Consider the following 22,295-nt stretch of genomic DNA (forward strand, 5'->3'; position numbering starts at 1 on the left):
ACCTTATCTGCATGATAATGGATATTATAGTATTTTCATAATTAGTGTGACAATTAGGCAAAAAACCCTGATTTAGTTTTACAAAGTATTTCCTTTTCCTTCTAAACTTCCATATCAATGGATTTCAAATACCAAAACAACTCTTCCTTTCCAAAATAAGTATATGTAGTTAAATTATTTTTCTATTTGACTTAATTGACAACGAGTATGAAACTGTGCTTATGAGCGTAATTTGAAATTAACATTTATCCGATCAATAAATTTATATTTTTGTCCCCTTCATATTTTACATACATGTATTTCGAATGGCACACAATTCAACATAAGCATGGTTTGTTGACAATATGTAGAATATCAATGAATCAAGTTGAAGGATTAATTAATTGAGTAAACGATTTAAATCACGTATCGCTCGATCGACTATGGAATCAAAAAAAACTTTGGCAGGAACGTGATAAATCAATCAACTCCTTCATATGCTACTCTTTCAAATGTCTACCTGTACAATCTGTCGAAATGCAAATCGACCTTAAAACAATGCAAACAATCAAACGATTCGATTAGATACACTATACGCCTTAAGTCATTTTAAAAGATGGTTGAAACAGGGAAGGTTTTTCAGAATGCAAGAAGAAAGAAAATGGAGACATGGATACAGCATTTGATTATTTTATTGACATGTTTTGTATCATCAGAGGGAGTAGTTTTTAGAATGGAAGCAGAAAATTATGCTGCTGGACGATTTCACAACCACAGAGAAAATGCTAGCGGTGAAAAAGCTGTGAATTTCAACAAAGGACAAAAACTGAATTTTTACTTTTGTTTGCGAGATGATGCTGAAGTATCCGTGAATCAAGTAGTCTACTCTAACGACGGTGGAAGTGATACATTTGAAGTGAACCTTGATGGAAAGCTTGTGTTAGGAAATCTGAAGACCCCTGAACAGTCAAATGGTGGCAAACATTGGAATGAATTCCTGTACAGCGGTCAAGTCGGTCCCAACATGACACTTGAATCAGGGAGGCACACGATCACGCTCGATTTCAAAGAAACAGACAGGCATGGGCTAGATGTTGATTTCATTGAAATAGAGGTAAATGATAAAAAACTGAACAGGGAAATTTTTGAATGTGCAGTTTATTGTATTCCTGAGATCAAGTATGATAATGGACCCATTCGAGACGATATGCCGTCTGCCATAGCTGAACGAATCGTCGTACCTGTCAATTGTCCTACCGACGACAACATTCTTATTCCTGTTTATCACGAAGATATCAAACATTTTCTAATAACAGCAACACTGCCGAAATACCGCTCCTTCGAAAACCACTACACTGGGAAAGAATCCTTTTGCAGTGATGACAACAGTGGTATTCTTTGGAGTTTTTCAAACTTAAAAATTCCCTGGGATAAACAGACAGACAGTTGGTCCGGCTTTACAACGCTTAAGTATCAGGCGTCGAATGTTAGTAAGAACTCTTATCTTACTGTGACTTTCCAACCAATTGCCAAAAACGATTTGGCAATTGACAACACTCTGAAAATTTCATTTAACGAACCTAAAGCAGATATTTACGTAGAAATGAAATACAAAAAATCGGATGGATCTTGGTCTACACCAGAAGGACAATATATAACACCCCAGAATATGGATTATTTAGTAAGTATCCCTAGAAATACATGGTCCGATACTCAAGAAAATCAAGTGGAAATTACAATTTTAGCCGATCCAGAAACCCTTACGGGATTGGACCTCGATTTACTGTTGTATCGTCGGAAAGAAAAGAGACGGCGAGAAGAGGTTTTGTTTAACGATATGAATACACGAGTTGCGGCTACAAATATATATGTTGGAGATGAAACAGACAACGCAAAAATGGTAGTCAAAAGTGGCAATATCAAAGGAAATGTCTCAAATGTTTCTTTTATAAGTGTTTATCAGAAATCACAATGGTCAGATTCTCAACACGAAATTCTTCGTATTCACCAAAATGGAAAATTACAACTCCTTCCTTTACCTGCCCACGGTTTTCAAGGGAAAATGCCATTTGGAACGTCTGTTTTCCTCGGCGCAAATGATCCTACTAAAATGCCACCAAAGGCTCCCATTGACCAAATCACCATTATACCAGAGCCTCTGGAGATGTTCCTGACGTACAAAGACGGTTCAAAGGCCACGTTGCTTGTGAAAACGGATCTTGACCAAACTAACGTCTTGGTGAAAGACGTTCAGATCACTAGAGACCCGATCCAATACCCGTTTGCTACAATAAGTTCTATGTGGCAATTTGACGGAAATGCAGACATTGATCATGTCAGTACAAATGGTAATGTTGAACGGCACGTCATGAACGGGTGGAAAGAGTTGTATGGAACTCACTTTTCTTTCTTCCGGAAATGCATTTCCAATCACAATACTCTGAGTCCTGATGTCCAGCTGAAGTTGGTTAATGAGGAGGATTTGTACTTGCATTTGTAAAGAAATAAGCTGTACGCATAGCAAAGACCAGAAAATCAAATCATCGTGATGAAAAAAATCTTAGTTTTACATATTAGATACCTTGATCAAATTTCAATTGTCCTCTCTACTCTAATGCTACTTCAAAGTAAAATAAACAATACATGTACTAATTTCCAGATTCGTCATTTTTTTCTAATAATTAATCAAAATGTTGTTTTATGCAGAGAAAAACAAGATGAATCGACCTGCGCTTAATTTATTGTTTGATCACATTATTATACAAGACAGTATCTTCAAACTTTCATGGCATCATAGACGATGTAAAAATAAAGAATCAGCTGCTATATACTCCACACTCAGTCATCCCTTCAACAAGACAGAGACATGCAACGTATATTACCTATCAAAATCTAAACCTGTAATTGTCTTAATAGTTTTTGACGATTCAGCTAACTCCATGTTCGTTTTTGTTTGAAAAATATATACGTTGTTTAACAGTTATTTATAAAGCTTGTATTTCAGTTCTTGATAAAACTCTGGTCAATAAGTAATTAAAAAAAGTGATGTTTTTCAAAACAAATTTTGCTAATTAAAAAATTACCTAATGTCTACCAATTGAGCATTAACTTAAAGATGCTTTCATTGCGTCATAGAAAATAGAATTATATAAACTCTGACAGTTCAGCTTCTTCGAAAATTTCTCAATAATTATTGTATGGAACTACTTAAAGAGGTATCCACTTAAGATAATCTCATAGACACAAAGCATTGTTACTTTTTCTGAAATGGTATGAAATATCATAATTATTATGATTTAATTTGAACTATCATTTAACCTGTCTGACAAAAAGAACAGCATTGTCCACTATCTATTATAAATCATTCACTGAAATTTCAAGCAATGATATCCCCCTTTTAGATAACAGATTTTTGCTGAGAGAAATTTGAGGATATTTATATAAAACTTAAGTTTTAAAACTGGCTATTGTTTTTCCCTCCTTTTTGTATGTATATAAAATTCAAAAGAAAAGGGTTACAAAATATATGTTCCAAAAAAATCCTGAAGTATAAAAGAATCATTGTGTTACACAGAAAAGGACGATTGCTTTAACAAAATGAATTCTAATAAGTTATTTTTCAAAATACACTAAATGTAAATATTTGTTTACATTGGAATGTCACTTTTTCAATATGTTTAAGTACTTTCTAATTTTCCCGTAAAACTCTAAAAAAAAAATTATGAGAAATGTTTTGTTTTGCTCTTAAAAATAGCACCACTGAGTGCAATGGCTGATCCAAGAAAGCTAGGTACTGGTGATTGGAAAACACAAACACAATGACATCAAAAAAATAAAAACAGAGGCCATCATCACAGTTTCAATGATAATATATTCACAAAAATTAGAAGTAGGCCTAAACCTCACAAACAGCATAAAATTACTGATTTTTGAAAAACCTGCCTAATTGTTCTACAGTACACGTGAAAGAGATTAAAAGTGACAGTTTGAAGTAAATGCTGGGAAAGAGACTTTCTTATTCAAGCTGATAAATTAATAATGCTTAATTAATTCTCACTGTTGATGGTCTGTAGCATTTGAATATGATTTGAAATGTAACAGCAGGCGCTTAAAAATTTCTACGTTTTTAATCAAAATTATAAGGGACGCGAATGATCCCGGATAAAAACATGTCTTTCTTCAAAATAAGATTCGCTATTCATGCTGTATAATTAGTAGTTTTAGTTGATCCAGGCCTTAAGACAAGGTAAGTCATTAATACTCTGAGGTGAGGCATACTTAAATCCCTATCAGTGCTTCTTCTATCAAAAATATAATAATTTAAATTAGCAAATGTAGATGATAAAAAATCTTATTAAAATATGTTACATATACAGTGTATTTGATAATTTTTCATAAAACTCTCAATGAATAAGCCATAACAATTAACATAAATGCTACAATTAAGTCAACAATGTTTGCCATTTAACCAATCATCATAACAAACGAACTTATTTTAATTTCAGTCGCTTAAATTCACTGCATGGTTGAGTACTACACAGCCTAAACAATAATGATTTTGTACCCTCCTAAAATATTCCCTCCCTCTTTAACCTTCCCCCTTCCAAAAGATTCATTTAACACAATATGACCTTTGTCCTTTAAGTTTAAAGATATGACAATGTTTATTAGATGCTCTTCAAAATCTCAATAAGAGCAGTTCTTAATATCCAAATACATTGAAGCAGTTTAAGCTTAAGCATTTTAGAAATTCATTCATATTCATTCTACAGATGAACTCCTATCTTTTTGAAAACAGGAAAACTACCATAATTATTGGTAGTCTGTAAGAACAGTTTTTTAAAATGTTACCCTACATCAATTCTAGGATTTTGTAATACACAAAATGTACCCATCAAAACTTGAAATCCTGGTTGAAGCTTTCATTAACAATTAAACATATGAACAGTTTTCAGTGTCGATGGAGATAAATTAAAAACCAAAAACAGAACCAGTGATGCCCAGGCCAAGTCAAAAAACACAGAAACATAAACACCAAGGAGTTGTGAAACATATATTATCTCTAACAAAAAATGTTCTATCTCGATGAAGGAATGGTTATAAATCTCATTTGCTTTCTATACATTTTCTCATTTACTCATTGTAGATTTATGCATTTTGGCTTTCCCTACTGGCTCTTTTTAACATGTAGTAAAAATCTAGAAAATTGTTTACCCAAGATATTGAAAAAAAATAGAAATTAACAGTTATACTTTTGTTCAAACAATTTTTTTCTCTATACATGTACAGTAACCAAAATATAAATAAAAAGCTTAGGTATTTCTGAGAAACATTTTCAACAATCTAATATCAAATTCTACATTAACTAAATAACCAAAGAAATAAGATCAGATGAATCATGGAATATTGGATAATTTTTTTTAAACTAAAATAACAATCTTATAAATCTCATATTTAGTTGTACTGTGAATTGAAAACTGTTCATTTCATATCACACTGTGAAAAACCATATACAAAGTAGACTTATTTTCTAAAGAATCTTTCATACAACTTGATTATAATTAAAGCTCTGCAATCATTCTTACACATTGACAGTTCATCCTTTCATACATATAAAAATTTAAATCTTCATAAATTTAACTGAGAGCTGTCAATCAAACAGCAGTTGTCTCTAGCCCCTCCCACTCATCGTCTGTATCAGTGTCTGACAAGTCTTCCTCCATTACTTCATTATCACTATGTTCATTAAATATTGTATCCATACTTGGCACACTTCCGAGCATTTGGTCACTACCCCCTCTATTACTGTGAGGGAAAACATTCTTTGGTTTGCCTGGAGGACAAATCTGTTTTTGGCCTATCATTACATGAGCATTGTGGTCATTCAAAGCAGGCATTGAAGAAGCCGAGCTCATATGAATCGGCACCTTCACCCCAGAAGTAGAGATACTGGTCAAGTTTTCGTTTGTGGTTGATCGACTACGAGAAATATCTGCCGGGATCTGGAGGTTATTTCTGCTTGATTGACTGCCATTATTCGTAACAGACATTCCAGCTGTTACATCATTTTCTGGCATCGCAAAACTCATTCGCACCTAAAATACAAAAGAAGTTCCATTAGGCTTGAGATAATTTAGAGGGACTTTTCACTCATTCTACGTATTATCATAATGTTAAATATTTAAACACATGTATAAACTAATGAATGCCAGTTATACTAATTCAACTTGAAGATAACCATGGCTAATGCTTTTATCTTAAAAACACAGAATCAGCAATTTTATTAATACCTTGAAATTGGGACTAAAAAATCTGTGTGATTTGTCCTTGTTCGCTTTGTCTAGTTCAGCTTTGCTGAGAGTTGAAAATAAACTCTTGGACACACTTAATTCCTCCATGGTTGGGCCTTTCCCATTTGTGTACTGAGAGGGTGTGTTGTAATCGTCTTTCCCAACAAAGAAGGTGTTGAACCAGAATTGAAACATTTTCTCCTGAGCAAAGGGAGATAAACAAAACACAGATATTCATTATCTTGCACAAGATTGGAGCAATCAAAGAAAAAAACCCCAAAGGTTTAAATCTGCCACCACCTACCTTCTTTTTGGTGAGCCTTGGTTTGTTGTAAAAGACGACTTTGATGTCTCCGCACAAGGGAACCGATTGATCAGTGGACATGGTAAACTTGTCCTGTCCTTTTTTAATATCTTCATAAGTCTTTGAGGTATATACTTTCACTTTCAGTTGAAATACTTCAAAAAATGGACCTGTAAAATTCAATAATTTCAATATTCAAATATTACAAACTAATGCCTGTTATATTTCATTCAGTACCATATATCCTTTTTTTCTCGCCTGTCACAAAACTTGCAAAAATGGTTAAAATGTGCAACATTTTTAATTTGTGGCAGTCATTTTTTGCAATTTAAAAAGTTTCATATAGAAAATAATACAGGATCACTAAATAATAATAATTGATAGCTAAAACGGCGAAAATTAGATCTTGGTGAAAATTACCTGATACCTGTATACTTTATGCATCAAATGTTGTTATGTGTAATATGAGATTACAGTATACATCAGTTCAACATGTCGGTCATTGATAACCGAGATAGTACAATTGAATAACTCAACTATGGTTTTTAATGTTATTAAAGTAATTTTTCATTACAATAAACATAAAACATAATTTTTCATGCTGACAAAAATATCAAAGATAAAATAGTTAGAAACAGTCGAAGTATAAAACTAAGAGAAATATATCTATAAGCAATAATCTCAACAAGAAGCCAAACAACTATGATTAACATATATTAAAATAGGGAATTTTTCAAGGATATATATTAAAAATGTATATGTACAGCGCTGTATTCCTTCCTTTATTTGCATAACAAGAAACACAGCCCCATATCACCATTCATAGGAAGGCAAATAGAATCAACTTCCTTAAGATACAAATCTAGATAATTCACTGGTGATATAAAAATGCTCATTTATACTGCCAAATTAAAGGCCACAAGTATGACCAATACTGACAATTCCACAAAATAATATAAAATCATTTGTTACAACACAAAATCAAGTGGTGAGTTATACATGTGCATTATACGTGCAACAAGATATGATACTAGAGCATATATTTTTATGAGGCATCTTGTATTAATTCTTTGTATAAACATTGAGGAGGAAATGTATAAGCTTCCAGTAAACCTGCCTTATTGTGAACAACCACTCAATGTGACAGGGTTTCAGTAAAACATTACAAAAATCAAACTTTCGTAAAACTACTAAATGACAGATGTATTCCTTTTAAAGCATCATAAAACAACTACTCTGAAATATAAATTTATCCAATGCAGTACATGGTCAGCATGATATTTCTTGTTTCATTATCCATGCCGGTGAATAGCAAAAGTTACTTACAACATGTTCCACCATTATGCATAGGTATGGTGAAGAAATCGATGGCTTTGAGTAGCAGAGTTACGGGTTTGTATTGGAGGTTGTGACGAATCATGTACCCATAGTACTCCACATAGCGCACCTGACTGGGAATGGTGACCCCCTGAAACAAAACAACAGTGTTACAAGAGTAAGAAGAACTGAAATGGCAATAGTATTTGTAGGATGAAGTCATCATTACATATGAAAAATTGCAAAAAAATTGAAATAAAATGCAAGGCAGAATAAGATCTATTGGAAGCAAGTCACGGCATGAAGAATCTGTATGCAAAATAAACTATCAAGTTTGTTAAGTAACAAAACTTTCAAATTGTCAAAACTGAATTTTTCAAATTCTAAAACCAAATGCATAGTGCAAAAATGGCTTATTGCAAGTTCAAACTGAGCTGGGCAACTATTTGTCAAATGAGATCTTATACTTTAAACCTGCATGTTAATTAATCATGATTTACTTGAAGTTTATATGAAAATAGTTGAATTGAATCTAAAACCACTAAGATCCCAATTATACACTTTTAAAATGCAGGAGTTTCAATAGAACAACAAGGAAGATGTAGATTCTAAAGCCTCATATATGTGTAAATGTCACAGAAAACAAAGTCCATGCAATGTTTTCCTTAAAAAGCATATCTGTACCATTCTCTTGTTAAAAATTACAATTGTTTGCACTTGTTAAATGTTTTTGTGCATGTCCCGTTTCAAAAAAATTTATAAAACAAAGAACTGAAAAAAATCTACGCACAGTAAAAATGGTAGAACTTAGGAACTATGGCTTTTTTTCTTTTTTTTTACATCTGCATTTTGTAAAATTTAAGATGTTTTTATTTTACACCTTTCAATAAGCCATGCAATGTGTATAAATGATGTAAAAAATCAACGGTGGCCTCTTTCTATATCTAGACCAGAAGGAAGAAGAACCTGTTTTATATCTACTGGTTCTAATTTAATACAATGATAAAAACTGGGTCAAATTATATATTACACTTCCTGTAGAACACAAGGGCTGCTTGCTGTGCATGTCACTACACTTAACTATTTTCTCATATAAAAGCAGAGACACAACCTACAACTATTAAAATTATCATATAAAACAATTTCCCTTAAAAGCTCTAAAAATTACAAGTTTGGCAATGCGTTGTAATTATAAATAAATGCAGCACTTGTAAACTTATCAAAAAGTGTTTTCAGTGCATGTACTGGTATATATAATAACTTTTTATTAAAAAAACATTTTAATACCTGAAATATTGTTAGTAAGTGCAAAAATCCCTGATTAAAATATGCTTTACTTTTCCCTTTCTCATTAAATTTCATTAAATTAAGTATGTCTTTTAGTCTGATTTTTAGGCACAACACGACCATTCAAGGTTGGCTGTATAGACGTTTATAGATATTTCTCCCAAGGCCTGATATTTTATCCATCAGTATTCAATTCATATTCCTTCATATGAATACCTTTTCATCTCTTGTTCGAGTTTGTCCATAATATCTGAGAGCTGCACCAGCGTCTGTAAATTTCTTTCTGTGTAACATATAGGCACAGATCATTACACCAGTTCTACCCTGGAAAAAAAAACTCCATCTTCAGAACAAGCAAAAAAACTATATCTAATATAATCACATTTTCTCTATATACTCCAAATATATTTTTTGATAATATAATTACATTAATTTTTAGTGTTCATCATTTATCATGCACAAGCACCACAACAGATAATCTTTTATCAACACTAAGAAGAACAACTCTGCAACTGTATAAACATTTCTTGGTACATACTTTTCCGGCCTTGCAGTGAATGGCTGCGATGTTTCGACCATCTTGTCTGAGCCATTCGTCTAGGTCCTCACAGAATGGTTTAATCAGCTCCAGGCGAGGGGGGTTGTGGTCATCGAATGGATAACTAACCACCCTGTTGTGGAATTTCGACACATCGTATGAACGCTCAGAGCACCTGAAATAAGAGAAATGTTACAGTTCAGCACACTTTTAAAAATATGCACACACCATATGAATGCTCTAAACACCTGATTCAGAGAAACTCTGCAGTTTAGTACACTTAGTTTTGTCACAATTAAGTATGTACACTCAAAGAACCTGAATTAGAAAAACATTATAATTCTGAAAATTTTGTTGCAGAGTTCTTCAGGAAATTGCCTTGTAGTTTACATTTTTGAAAGCAAGAAAATTCTCAAAGCATTTAATTTCAATGTTTATACACAAGTACATGTATGAATATTTATCTTATTTTTGGATGCTGTTGGTCCCATAACACACCAGGCCATGCAGACAAATTATCTTATTATACTTTCATGTTAAATACTCAATTCTGATTGGTTAAGGCACAGTTGATAATCCATTCTATTACCCTCAGCGTTAGCAACAAACTTGGCAACAGGTAACACAACGAATTGTTACATGTGCGTAAATCATGCGCGTATGGATTGCCATAGAATTCACGTCATTCCTATAAAAGCAGTAAAGTTTTCTTTAAAATAAGACATTCAGTATAATAAAATAAATAGTGCCTGTTTGGGAGGGTAAGAGATGAAATTGACACCCCTCGAGTACCACTGTCAACCTCCTCTTTGCGTCGGTTGACAAAGGTTTTCTCGGGGTGTCAAGTTCAACTCTTACCCTCCCAAACAAGCACTATTTATATATTTACATCTACCAAGCATAATTTCCTCTATTTTTAACAGAAACTTATAGTTAATTCATAGCTCTATAGAAACAGCCAGACTGAAATCTACACGCCCTATTTATCCACTGGTCGAAATCTACAGTGGCTGAAAGTGACAGGACTGAAATTGACACACCCTGTTTATCGATTGGTCTGAACCTACAACGGCCTTAGTAAAATCCCGGACTGCACAAAATAATCATGACGATGCCAGACTCACAGTTTCACGCGGGTTATGTATTTTTCCTGCAATGTCGCTACCTTCATATCCTGAATGAATCACCAAAAAAAGCATTTTATTGTTTAAATAATACCACGCTAAAGAGCGGTATTCAATATGCCTGCACGGCCTTGTGTGTTAATATAGGACCAAGGACATCCAAAAAAATGTATTAAATGCTTATTTGGATATATACAATTAACCTTTGGTGCATCAATCTACAGGGGATATAAACAATTATAAAATCAAATAAGTCTTCAATAAAATTCTAGCATCCTTAAAGAGGAAATCAGATAAGAGTTCCATGGAGCATGAATTTTTAATTATTAAAGCATTTGAATTACTATCAATTATATTCACAGTTCACAAATTTGGATGGGAAAAATTTTCAATATATACATTTCATAGTCATTCATCAGGGTTGTCTCTAAGACCCAAATGGGGAATACCCCCGCCTATAATGCCTTAATTACCCGGCTATTATTGCATTTCAAACACAATGTAGCTATAAGCAAGACCCCCAGACCCCCTGCTACTTTTTCATTTCCTCCTTCTACTTCAATTTTTGGAGACAACCCTGCATTCATAGATACATGTTTTTAAGAAACATGTTTACTTGTTTTTTATCATATGAAATAGGTCTTCTCACACTTTATCATTAGCATGACCTATTCTACATTTAATTAGCAAATCAAAACATGTTCACATGACAACAAATGTATGACTAAGTATTGGTAATTCTACCATTTCTATTGTGATACATACATGTAAACAGTCCACCTGCACTTGATCAGTTCAATGCAGTGGCCCCGATAATTGAACAATTATCAGCTTGTGTACATGTTTATTTCCATTAGCTAGGCCAAAATAAAATTATTGTTTGTTTGGAATTGCTTCCCACCTCATTGAAATAACCCCCCCCCCCCCAACCCCCCCCCCCCCATTGGCAATAAGATTTTTTTTAGAGCGGAAATGAACTTTTTCTTTTAAATTAAGATTATTATTTCTTACCAATTTTTTATCAGTTAAACTTTAAGTTTGAAAAAAAAATGAAAATTTCCCTCCCTCCCTCCTGGGTTAAACCCCCTGCGGCAATTCCAAACAAACATTTTTAAAAGAATTAATGCATGGCCCTTCATAATTCTATTTTTAGTGTAATACATATAAGGGATCCCTCATGGTCTGTGATGATTTTTATCCAATGAGTTGTATGTTTACTATCTCTGTTCCTTGGTCAGGACATAGAAAGCACTCCTTGAGTAGGATAAAAACCCTTAGGCCACACCAATATAATTTCTTGTTCATCAGATATCTGATGAAAAAAAGTATGAGCGTACGAGTAATCAATTTAAATAATAAAACTATTATTCATTTTAGACAAAATTTTTAAACAGTACAAAAATGAATTTGTTCAGATGGTAATATTTTTTGTAATTTATTTATTAATTAATAAATTTAAACGATTCAAAATATGAAAAATAGAGCGGAAAAAACCCAGAAAGAACAGCAGAATTTCCTGGGTGCAGGAAATTAAAAATAATATTATTTGTATAGTTCTGTTTAAATAGGAGTACGCCAGTGTGATGTACAAGCAATTTTATTGGTGTGGCCTTATATTATTACAAATCATGACAGATTCTTTTAAATTTGATTTGACATCATCACTGTTGATATCAAGATTTATTACAATACATGGGTGATATCTATCACATATTGAGGTAAACATGTGATATATGTGTATACGATTGACATCCCCATATTTTACATGTATAACAAATGTATAAACTCTTTGTTTTTATGTAGTGGAGACACATGATCCTCTTTACATCAGAATACTACCAGTAAACTTATCTTAAAGACAGCCAGGGGTTTGTCTAGCTTTACTAGTTCATCTTAATCTTACCAATATATTCAGTCTATTGTCTAATTGTAAGAATACTGGATATCAATTAAAGGTGAATTTGACAGTCTAATAAGCCCCAGCCATTTTCCCCCTCCCATGAAATGAACATGGGACATTAAAACAGATCAGGAAGATTATATTTCACAACTACAGTTGCCTCATTTCCTTTTCTTTTCAGAAGCCCTCGTAAATTTATTTACTTCCTTCTCTTGCATTTAAGAACATGAGTTTTATTAATTATTTTTTCAAGTAATGTCAGGCATATGACACTGAAGGCAAGATAAGCGTGCCTTCTATAACACTCTAAAACAAACAAAAATACTGATATCTTATAGTCTGTACAGGCGTCACCCAGCTAGGTCTGGGGATTTATCTTTATAACTGAATAGTCCACATGCTTAATATCTGACTAAGTACCACATTGTTTTATATTTCACTAAATGCTGTAATAATGCAGGGAGTTACGTCATAAAAACTCCAGTGGAAATTAATATGATGACACATGTACATGTGTATCTACATCCTGATCATTGTCTTCTTCGATTGCTTCAATGATAAAAGCACACCAAGCTCTTAATAGTACATCAACTAAACATCAAGTCTATGTCAAATCAATGTAGCTGTCAAAACTTTCTGAATAAGCTTATTCATTTGGATAGATTATTTTATTGGGGGGGGGGGGGGGCATATTTTGTTTGATAATTCCTTAAAATAGCTAGTGGTACTGTGCTCTTTTCAACCAAAAAAGACCAGCTTAAATAAAAATTCTTTGATGTAAATGTACTTTGACATGTTTTTCAAATCAAGTTGAGTATGTACAGCGGTAGGTATTTTCTTTACATTATCTTACATATAATTACTAATAATTATTATAAAATTTACAGACTTCAACATTTCTTGTTTTCATTGTACCTGGACTTCCAAACAAACTGAATATATATATAAATATTGCTTTATAATATAATTATAAATAATATCTTTACTTCTTGTAAACAATTTACAAATAAAAAATATGTATATATATGAAATTTAAACTATAGTATTTTAAAGTTAAAAATAACCATGAACATATTCAATAAACAACTATCATCCCCCCCCCCCTCCAAAAAAAAATAATACATGCTAAAAGTGAAAACACGAAGTATTGAAAGTACTTAGGCTGATTTTTTTCCCCATCATATTATTGCATCGTTAGTTTTTATTCACTGTTTTATACATACATGTAATACATGTAGTCCACACAGCTGTCATCAGCTGTCAAGGAGGAAACTTCCAATTTTTTTCCAACATCTTGATAAATGTACCAGCATATATATATTACTCATATTAGGATTAACAATTTTACATATAACTCCTAATTAACTACATTTATAACCATGATAACCTGAATTCATTTTTAGCTAGATGCACGGGCGGGCACTATTTTTATAATAATTAAACCTTCCTGCTTTTACTTTATCATCTTCACCACGGAAAATGCAATGTGTTGTAAACATGGAAATAAATTTCTGTATCGCAACTATAGTCACACACAATTGTGAAATATACCATATATGGCATTTTGATGGCCTAAAGGTTATTTGCAAAATTGTTATATAAATCAATCTAAACCATAGCTGTCTTTGTAAAATAACTACCTGGTACCTCAATAAATATAATTGCCATGCTTTATCACATTGATTTGCTAAACCAATCACCACGTGTTAAGTATACACTACTAATAATTTAAATTCATACGGTATTAGCTCAGTAATATTTCCTACTTACAAGTTATAAACTCTATAATGGTCTTTGTGCCTCTCGTCCAAAAAACTGAAAAAACAAAGTGAAATTGTTATTAACTGGTCTCTTGTACCTTGCTACAAATGAATTCAAGTATAAACATTTTCAAATCAAAATAACTGCATATGTATGATTTGTCCAAATTATTGGCTGTTGAATATCCATATGAGCTAGATTCTTCCTTGTGAAATGACAGAAAAAGAGGACCATGGGCTACATTGCTCACCAGAGTTACATTTCTTGACCCATAAATACACACAAATATTAATATTACTGGGTATTAAATCTCAAAACTGTACAAGTATATATATTGCCATTTTGTTTTGCATGATCATTCAGTTGAGCAAATTTTAACACCCCTTCAACCAATAATTCTTTGTTCCAAATTTGGTTGAAATAAGCCTAGTGGTTATAACAGATATCGCAAATGCATAAAAGTTAACAGACAGACAATGGACGCCAAACAAAAAATCAGAAAAGACAAATAAAAAGCACAAAAATGTCATCTTCTTTATTCCTAGACTGTCACATTTGCTATCGATAGACCACTTACTTCACAACATCCGCCATCTTGTTCCGGTAAACACCCTCCAGCTTTTCGGCAGGGAAGCCCATTGCAATAATGTTTGGGTAAATGTCTTCATATTATGTCAAGGTAATATTCACACAGTTTGCTATTCATCCAACAATATATACATAATTTAGAAGTTGTTTACTCTTATTTCAATCTAGTCTACACCTTATCTGAAATCTTCACTTAAAATATCAAACTTTTTTCTGACTAGTGGGGAACAATCAAATTTGAAATCATTTGCAGCATTGAAAGTGCAGAACGTTCAGAGACTCTGTACTCAAATGCCAAAAGATACAGCAATGTTATGAAAAATATGTTTTTATCTAACTCAAGCTGGTTTGATTTATCTTGAATGATTTTAATATTTTGGGAAAAATTGGTACCAAAACAAAGCGGAATGAGCTGTCCAATAAATGGACCTGACCAAAAATCATTTTGGACTAAAGCCTACAACTTTTTTTTTCCATTCTAAGAGCTATTGATTATTAAGAGCAAGTGATTACCATCCAGCAGTTAATTAAAGTAAACAAGTTACAACCAATGATATAAATGATATCTATTTCTTACATAATTAAACCTTAACCTAAATGTCATCACTGGAAAGTTGTTATATAAACATACAAGTGTATGGAAAAAAGTATTCACCAACTAGAAAAGTCTTCTGGTTTTCATTGATGTAGGTATTGGCATGTTGCACTTAATATAGTGATTTGATACTTGGGTACCTTACATAAAAAGTTACTTGATTTTTATATTAAGACAAGGAACAAGCCAATAGATGAGTCTGGTAATGCACTGAATGATGGCCAATCCAAAAATACTGATCCACATGGATTCACACAAGATTGTTTTTTTTTTTTTTACTAAAAAAACAAGAACTCTCGGTCCTGTCAAAATCTTAATGGTAGTTCAGACAAGCTGTTTTTTCAAAACATTTGTTAAAGCCAAATATGTTTCATGAAGTAATCAAAATTATTTACAAGTTTATGCTATATCAGCAGTATGTTTTCAATCATCCAAAAAGAGACAAAGACAGAATGGGCCAGAATGTGTGAAATGAACAGCTTGATTCGTCCTTGCTTTGATATTATTATCTGGTGGTAGAGAAAGGTTTTTACATGTAATAATTAAAAAGCATTATTATTTAATAGCAAATACCTTGTAAATGATAATATCACAAGGAATAGACAACACCAGAGTGGCATTTGTTGATAAAGCTCTTGAAATAATTTTCAATCATTATTTCTATAGTTAAAATTCACAAAAATTCATTGATCATGGTTTCAATAATCTTTATCAGCTGAAGAAAGCATTCAGACATATGTATGTATCTTATGAGTGAACCTCAATGCCATATTATCATGATTATATTTCATTTTTTTGGAGTTTTTAATTTTTATACATGTTATATATTCAAATGCAGGAATTCTTTCTGTTGGCCTATTATTGGTCTAGATGCCATTTAATATTTAGGTAATGTCAGGATGCTTGCAAAGTAAAATCACAAATTGTACGGATAATACTGATGTAGTGATTACCATGAAGATTTCCAAAGATAACCTATATGCTCAAATGTAAAATATTGCACATTTCTAGATGTTGGTAAAAACCTATATCAGAATCTTATGATAACTAATCAAAGCCAAAATGTACAATTGGCAATGCCCATCCATCTAAAGAGAGCATTGCAAACTCTGGAGAGTGGCAGGGAGTGAGTCGAGATGATATAATATGGTTAACTCTTCCTCATCCAATTAGATTATGACTGATACTGCATTACAAACATATAATAAATATATCTTCAGAAAGCAGTCTGATAAATGAATTTACAAAATAGTAAGTATGAAATAGACTGTTTGAACTTCTTATACTACTTTCCTTACAATGCACCAGAGTTAATAACTCATAGTTTCTGTCTTTTCCATGTGTAATGGAGAACATATACTTGGCTTAGTACTGCCATGCTCATATTAGTACATGTACTAACTAGTGGATTAATCCTTTAACTCATTCAACATGTTCAACAGATCAAGCGTTGGTTTTAATACTGAACATCGATTTTACTAGTCTCTGCTTAAGATTTCTAAATTTAAGAAATCTCAAAAGAAATGGAAGAATGTCATTGAGTAATTTCAATAGCACTAGCTAGAACATAATCACTTAGTTAAGTTGATAAAGGTTTTGGTTTTTACACTGAAGGGTCTTCACTTATAAGTAACCGAAAATTACACTGTTTTTCTTAATTGTGAGAATATAAAAACAGCTGTAAAAATATGTAATGAAAAATCGTTAACACAATCATTATTCAGGTAAGTACAAAAACTACTATTTCTAACTAATTTGTGTCAGACCAGTTCAAATACTAGCGTCAGATAACTTAGTAGAGCAACTAACGAGAGAGTAAGGGAGCCTGCATTTGAATATCGGTCTGGTCCATCATTTGAACCATTTTAACAAGAGCTTGGACTTAGGGTAGTTGTGTCAAACAGCAATATGACATAGGCCTGTCTATTTCATTGCTAGCAACTCAGCCATGGCTCTTTGAAATCAACAAGATTTGTAAGACTACGCAATCGTTGCATATTTCGCCTGAAACAGCGTCATTTTTAACTTGTTTTGACGCAAGGAATAGATACATGTATCTACACCCTACTGAAAGTCCAAGGTCTTATTAAAATGGTTCAATTTTTCCCATACCGTCACATTTGGTGCCATGCCAACCGACTAGAAATGACAGGGTAACTCCTGCTAGAGGAAAGAGCTTGGGGATGGGGATCTTTGTGGGCAACAATCATTTAAAGGGTGGGGGGTGGTGGTGTTCAGACCATTTAGTTCTCTGGCACCAGAAAGCTTAGTTGGTACAGTACCTGACTAGACATTCAGAGGGCCCAGGTTCGAATCCCAGGCTGGTATGTCATTATGTCTCCAATGCCGTTACTGGCAAGTTTATCATGTAGGAATTCATGTCAACACAAATAAATAGCACGCAGAATGAATTTGAAATTGAGTTATGATGCAGCAATGAAATACTATGTCAATATGTGATTCAAAATCATTTTATGATAAAAGCTAAGCTGGATTGAAAAAGGATACAGGTAAGATCAAGATCGAATCCATCCTCAGTGTATCGTCTCTTGTGCTTACTAACAAGGTTCTTTATAAAGTTTGCCATATTTCACTCCTTCAATTATGTAAAATGTAAAGAACCATAACACTTTTTATGTCATGGTCAACCACTAAGAAAATTTTCACACAGTCAGAATTTCCTCCGAGGTTGTTAAAATTGTGTTGAGGTTCACATAATCTTCGCATGGAGTTATTTCACAAGGAGGCAACAGTCTGAAACCTGTAAATAATAATATCACAGTACCACCGATTTAAATCACTTCCTTGATTCTAATATATGTATTGTATGAAATACCTCTAAGTCTAATTCTTACATTCCCGTTCGTTTTCCTTTATTTCACTATGGCGGCTTCCTGGTGTAATGTATTCCGCGGTCAAATATAGTTCACTAATACTATCTAAAGCAACGGTTACATACTGATAGCTTTCCTAAAAGGTGAGTTAAATAAAATATTTGGCTATGTTTTGATTCAGAAACTTACTTGTTTAAACTCTGTAAGACCACCCATTCGTTGGAGAAGCGCGTTTTGTTTATTTGTTACGCGAGGATGTTAACCTACTGACCCATAATTTAATGACCTATATACACAATGATATTCTTTCAGAGTTATCCTTCTTGGATCATGTTAGTGATATCTTATGTTCGCAAAAAATAAAAGAACAAATTGAATGAAAAGTATGAATAACGTTAATTTTTAAGTTGATTTGCAAACTATCCATAATCCAAGATCTTGAATAAATAAACGGGAAAAAAGTCCTAATACTATCCCCGAGTACCCAAACTCCGTCACCATAAGCAGAAAACCTCCCGCGTTTCTCTGTAAATTATTTTTTGTGGTTTTTATCATTTGCAATCACTAAATATAATCTGAAACAATATAATTTATAAAATTATTAACAAAAATATTTTTATTTTTATTCAAATAAGCCCTCTGAATACGACGTTTATCACACGTGCTATCATAACTTATGAACCTAACTCCGTCACCCACATGCTCTATGATATGGCAGGGAATAAAGAAACATTAACAATTTAGTTAAAACTCAATTTGTATCTAGGTCAAGTTATAATAAGTAAAAATGGTGCATACAATTTAAATTGTATTTAATTTCATCGAAATGAAATGATCGCCAGAATAAAAAATGGGTCCATGTAACAACAATCACAATGGCCTTTTCAGAATTTATGGATGCCGTTTGATTTATGTCCTTATATATTTAAAATATTTTATATCATTAATTAATATATTACTTATTAAATTATTTATTTATTACATTTTTAGAAATGTAGCATATTTTAAATAGCGATATACCGGATATTTCTATACCCTGTATAAGGCAAAAGTATCGGCATGAGCGATTTGACGTTATCATCAAGAGTAGTGCATAAAGGCTATTGCGGTCTGAAAAAAATGTATTAATTACCTTAATCAAAAACGTATTACATGTGAAATGTTTCATCTTGACCTCTCTAAAAATGGCTGACCACCGTAAATGATCGAATGGGCCCGCATGTCAGAAATATCGATATTTTAGTGCACCCGTGAAAAAGTTTTAGCTGATTTCACACAATTAATGGTGCATAAAATGAACAAGGTTTAATTCTGTTATTTTTTGACATATTCTTAAATTTAACCGTTGCAAATTGTTGACATTTGATTTAAGATTTTTGACATGTAAAAAATGACGTCATAATCGTACTTGATTTCAAACGGCGAGGAGTTTCCCGAAAGTGACGGAGTTAGGGTAGTGACGGAGTTAGGGGGCTATGCGATATATAGTATAACTTGTTCCTTAATTTGTAAAAGTGGAGGGACCAGCTAGTTTCTTTAAAAAAATAATTAAAAATATGCTCCTGTACTGTACAGATGTAAAAAAGAAAAAAAAAATCAAAAAAAGTAAGCCTCCTCCGGTCTCTGCTACGTCCTTGGGATTCGCTTGGTTTTTGTTTCGATTGGTTTTATTTCTGTCATTTTTTTTCATGTATAAAATGTGTATCGTTCTCTGAATGTAGGAATTCTGATTTAGCTCATCTTTCATCACGATAATTCCACTAGCTGTCAGCATGCACATTGTTTCCTTACACGTGTGTCGGCTTGAGATTAAATTTTACCAATAAGATTTTCTCAAATAAAGTTATACTGGTGTCAGATCAGACAAAAATCATATGCTATAAATATGAGGGGAAGACATCTTGGTTTGATGTCTCGCGTACATACGGAAATACGTCGTAACCCAAATAGAGGTAGTTTCTACGATGTCGCTTGTCAGTGGATCAAGTAGATTTAAATAAATGATTAAATGCATATGTGGGAGTGTCATTAAGTAAAGACAAGATATTGGCATGTATTGAATTGCAAAAATGAAAATGCTTGTGACTATGTAAGATTAATTGCAAAAAGAATAATTTGAAGAATGTTCGAAATTTTTGCCAGAACAGAGTTTAAGAGGGAGCTAATGGGAATGAAAAAAGAAGAAGAAACAACCCAAATTGAGATATTTGGTAAAAATGGTAAACACAAATGATCAACTCCAACTCTCTAATTAACACAATAACATCATACATGTACATGTATGTCTTCTATACACAGAAATTAAGTTGTAGTGACGAAATGATTATCTGTGAATTTCGAAATGAGGATGTAAAATTCAGAGGATGTAAGTTTTCAGATGCATGTCTGCGTTTTACAAAGGAACTTACGACCAAATGAATGAATGCTTATTAATCACAAACAAATCAATGTTTTATTTTGATATCTGTAAAAGTAACTATTGGAATCAAAATGATTGAAAATCAATGGTTTGTTATATTTTTTTCTTCATTAAAGACCGTTATATGCAGGCATGGGGTAATCGTAATCGATTGTAATGATTACTCTTTTTCAAGTAATCGACAGTAATCTGTAATCGAAGAAATTTTCGATTACTTGTAATCGCAATTTAATCGTTTACAGCTGAAAATTTCAGTGTAATTATAATTACTTTTTCGATTACTTTCGATTACTCCTCACATAAATATTTTGTGATGCACATATTAATAGAAAAAATACTCTACAAGTGTTATTCATCATATTATAACTAAAAAAAAATTGATTATATTCCTGTAGTTAGTGTGATTTTGTATATAATCAGATATTCAGTTATTCAGAATGCGTTCACTCAGCCTTGCAAATTTTTTCATTATTTAACTTGATGTGTCTTAGAAAAATCACTAGAACTACCTATTGATTGAGCATGAGAGAGAGAGAGAGAGAGAGAGAGAGAGAGAGAGAGAGAGAGAGAGAGAGAGAGAGAGAGATTACTCAGTAGAACTGCTTAATGATTGACCATTATTGAGAGAGAAACAGAGAGGGGGAGGGGGGTATACAAGTATTTTGTGTCTATTTTGCCAGAGAAAGAGACAAAAGGGTGTGTAAATGTCACTAAGGGTGTTTGTCCTGGTCAGTAAGGAATCCGCAGTGCAGTTAATGACGTGTGGCCACCCTAATGTTTCGATAACAATTAAACTGTTGCCCCAATAATCATTTAAATTTTGATTTGAACAATTACTAGCTCTAAAATAAATAAACTTAATCAAGAAGCAAGGTTCCCTCAATTATTTTTGCGTACTACCAATAATATTTCAATTATCAAATTTCGGTTAAACTGTTATTTGATTTCTAATTCTAATTTCACAAAAACAGAATAATTATGATGGCTAAAGTGCAAGGTTATGATTCTCGGTGCCGGACATCTCATCGAAAGACAACTCGCCGAATGCGACAACTCATCGAAAGTCAACTAATCGAAAGTAAAACTCACCGACGTGTCAATGACATGTCAATGAAAGACATCTCGTGGTTAACGACAACTCATCGATATGAATTGAAATAAAAATATAAATGTTTGAACATTTTTCAGGTTATTGTCTTCATTTTATTCTCAGTCACGATATGACTGAGGGAGGAAGCGATCTTACATTTATTCCTTCGCAAAGGAATAAAAACAAATTAATGTGACAAATGTGATCGGAAAAATTAAAAAAAAAGTTATTGGAAAAAACAAAAAGATTTACTCGATCGTTTCAACATT

The 22,295-nt window shown here is 32.6% G+C and overlaps 2 protein-coding genes across 4 annotated transcripts; one reads left to right on the top strand and one right to left on the bottom strand.

Moving 5' to 3' along the window:
- The first annotated feature begins 61 nt into the window (after positions 1 to 61).
- LOC136269828 (uncharacterized) lies at positions 62 to 4,139 on the top strand. The gene has a single exon (XM_066065181.1). It carries the CDS (start codon positions 596 to 598, stop codon positions 2,477 to 2,479), a length of 1,884 nt encoding a protein of 627 aa, XP_065921253.1. The 5' UTR covers positions 62 to 595; the 3' UTR covers positions 2,480 to 4,139.
- On the bottom strand, positions 2,702 to 18,801 carry LOC105331286 (phosphatidylinositol 3,4,5-trisphosphate 3-phosphatase and dual-specificity protein phosphatase PTEN). Of its 3 annotated transcripts, none has more exons than XM_011433408.4 (10): positions 18,707 to 18,801; positions 18,192 to 18,444; positions 15,078 to 15,162; positions 14,510 to 14,554; positions 9,716 to 9,890; positions 9,394 to 9,501; positions 7,900 to 8,041; positions 6,574 to 6,743; positions 6,270 to 6,470; positions 2,702 to 6,074 (listed from the first exon to the last, which is right to left on the bottom strand). In XM_011433408.4, exons 2-10 carry the CDS (start codon positions 18,268 to 18,270, stop codon positions 5,634 to 5,636), a joined length of 1,446 nt encoding a protein of 481 aa, XP_011431710.3. In that variant the 5' UTR covers positions 18,271 to 18,444; positions 18,707 to 18,801; the 3' UTR covers positions 2,702 to 5,633. The 3 variants fall into 3 exon arrangements, with proteins under 3 accessions (XP_011431710.3, XP_011431707.3, XP_011431709.3); XM_011433405.4 differs by lacking the exon at positions 18,707 to 18,801 and adding an exon at positions 18,539 to 18,641; XM_011433407.4 differs by lacking the exon at positions 18,707 to 18,801 and adding an exon at positions 18,520 to 18,613.
- Between the last annotated feature and the right edge of the window lie 3,494 nt (positions 18,802 to 22,295).

The sequence above is a fragment of the Magallana gigas genome, chromosome 7 (assembly GCF_963853765.1).
Source record: "Magallana gigas chromosome 7, xbMagGiga1.1, whole genome shotgun sequence".
NCBI lineage: Eukaryota > Metazoa > Mollusca > Bivalvia > Ostreida > Ostreidae > Magallana > Magallana gigas.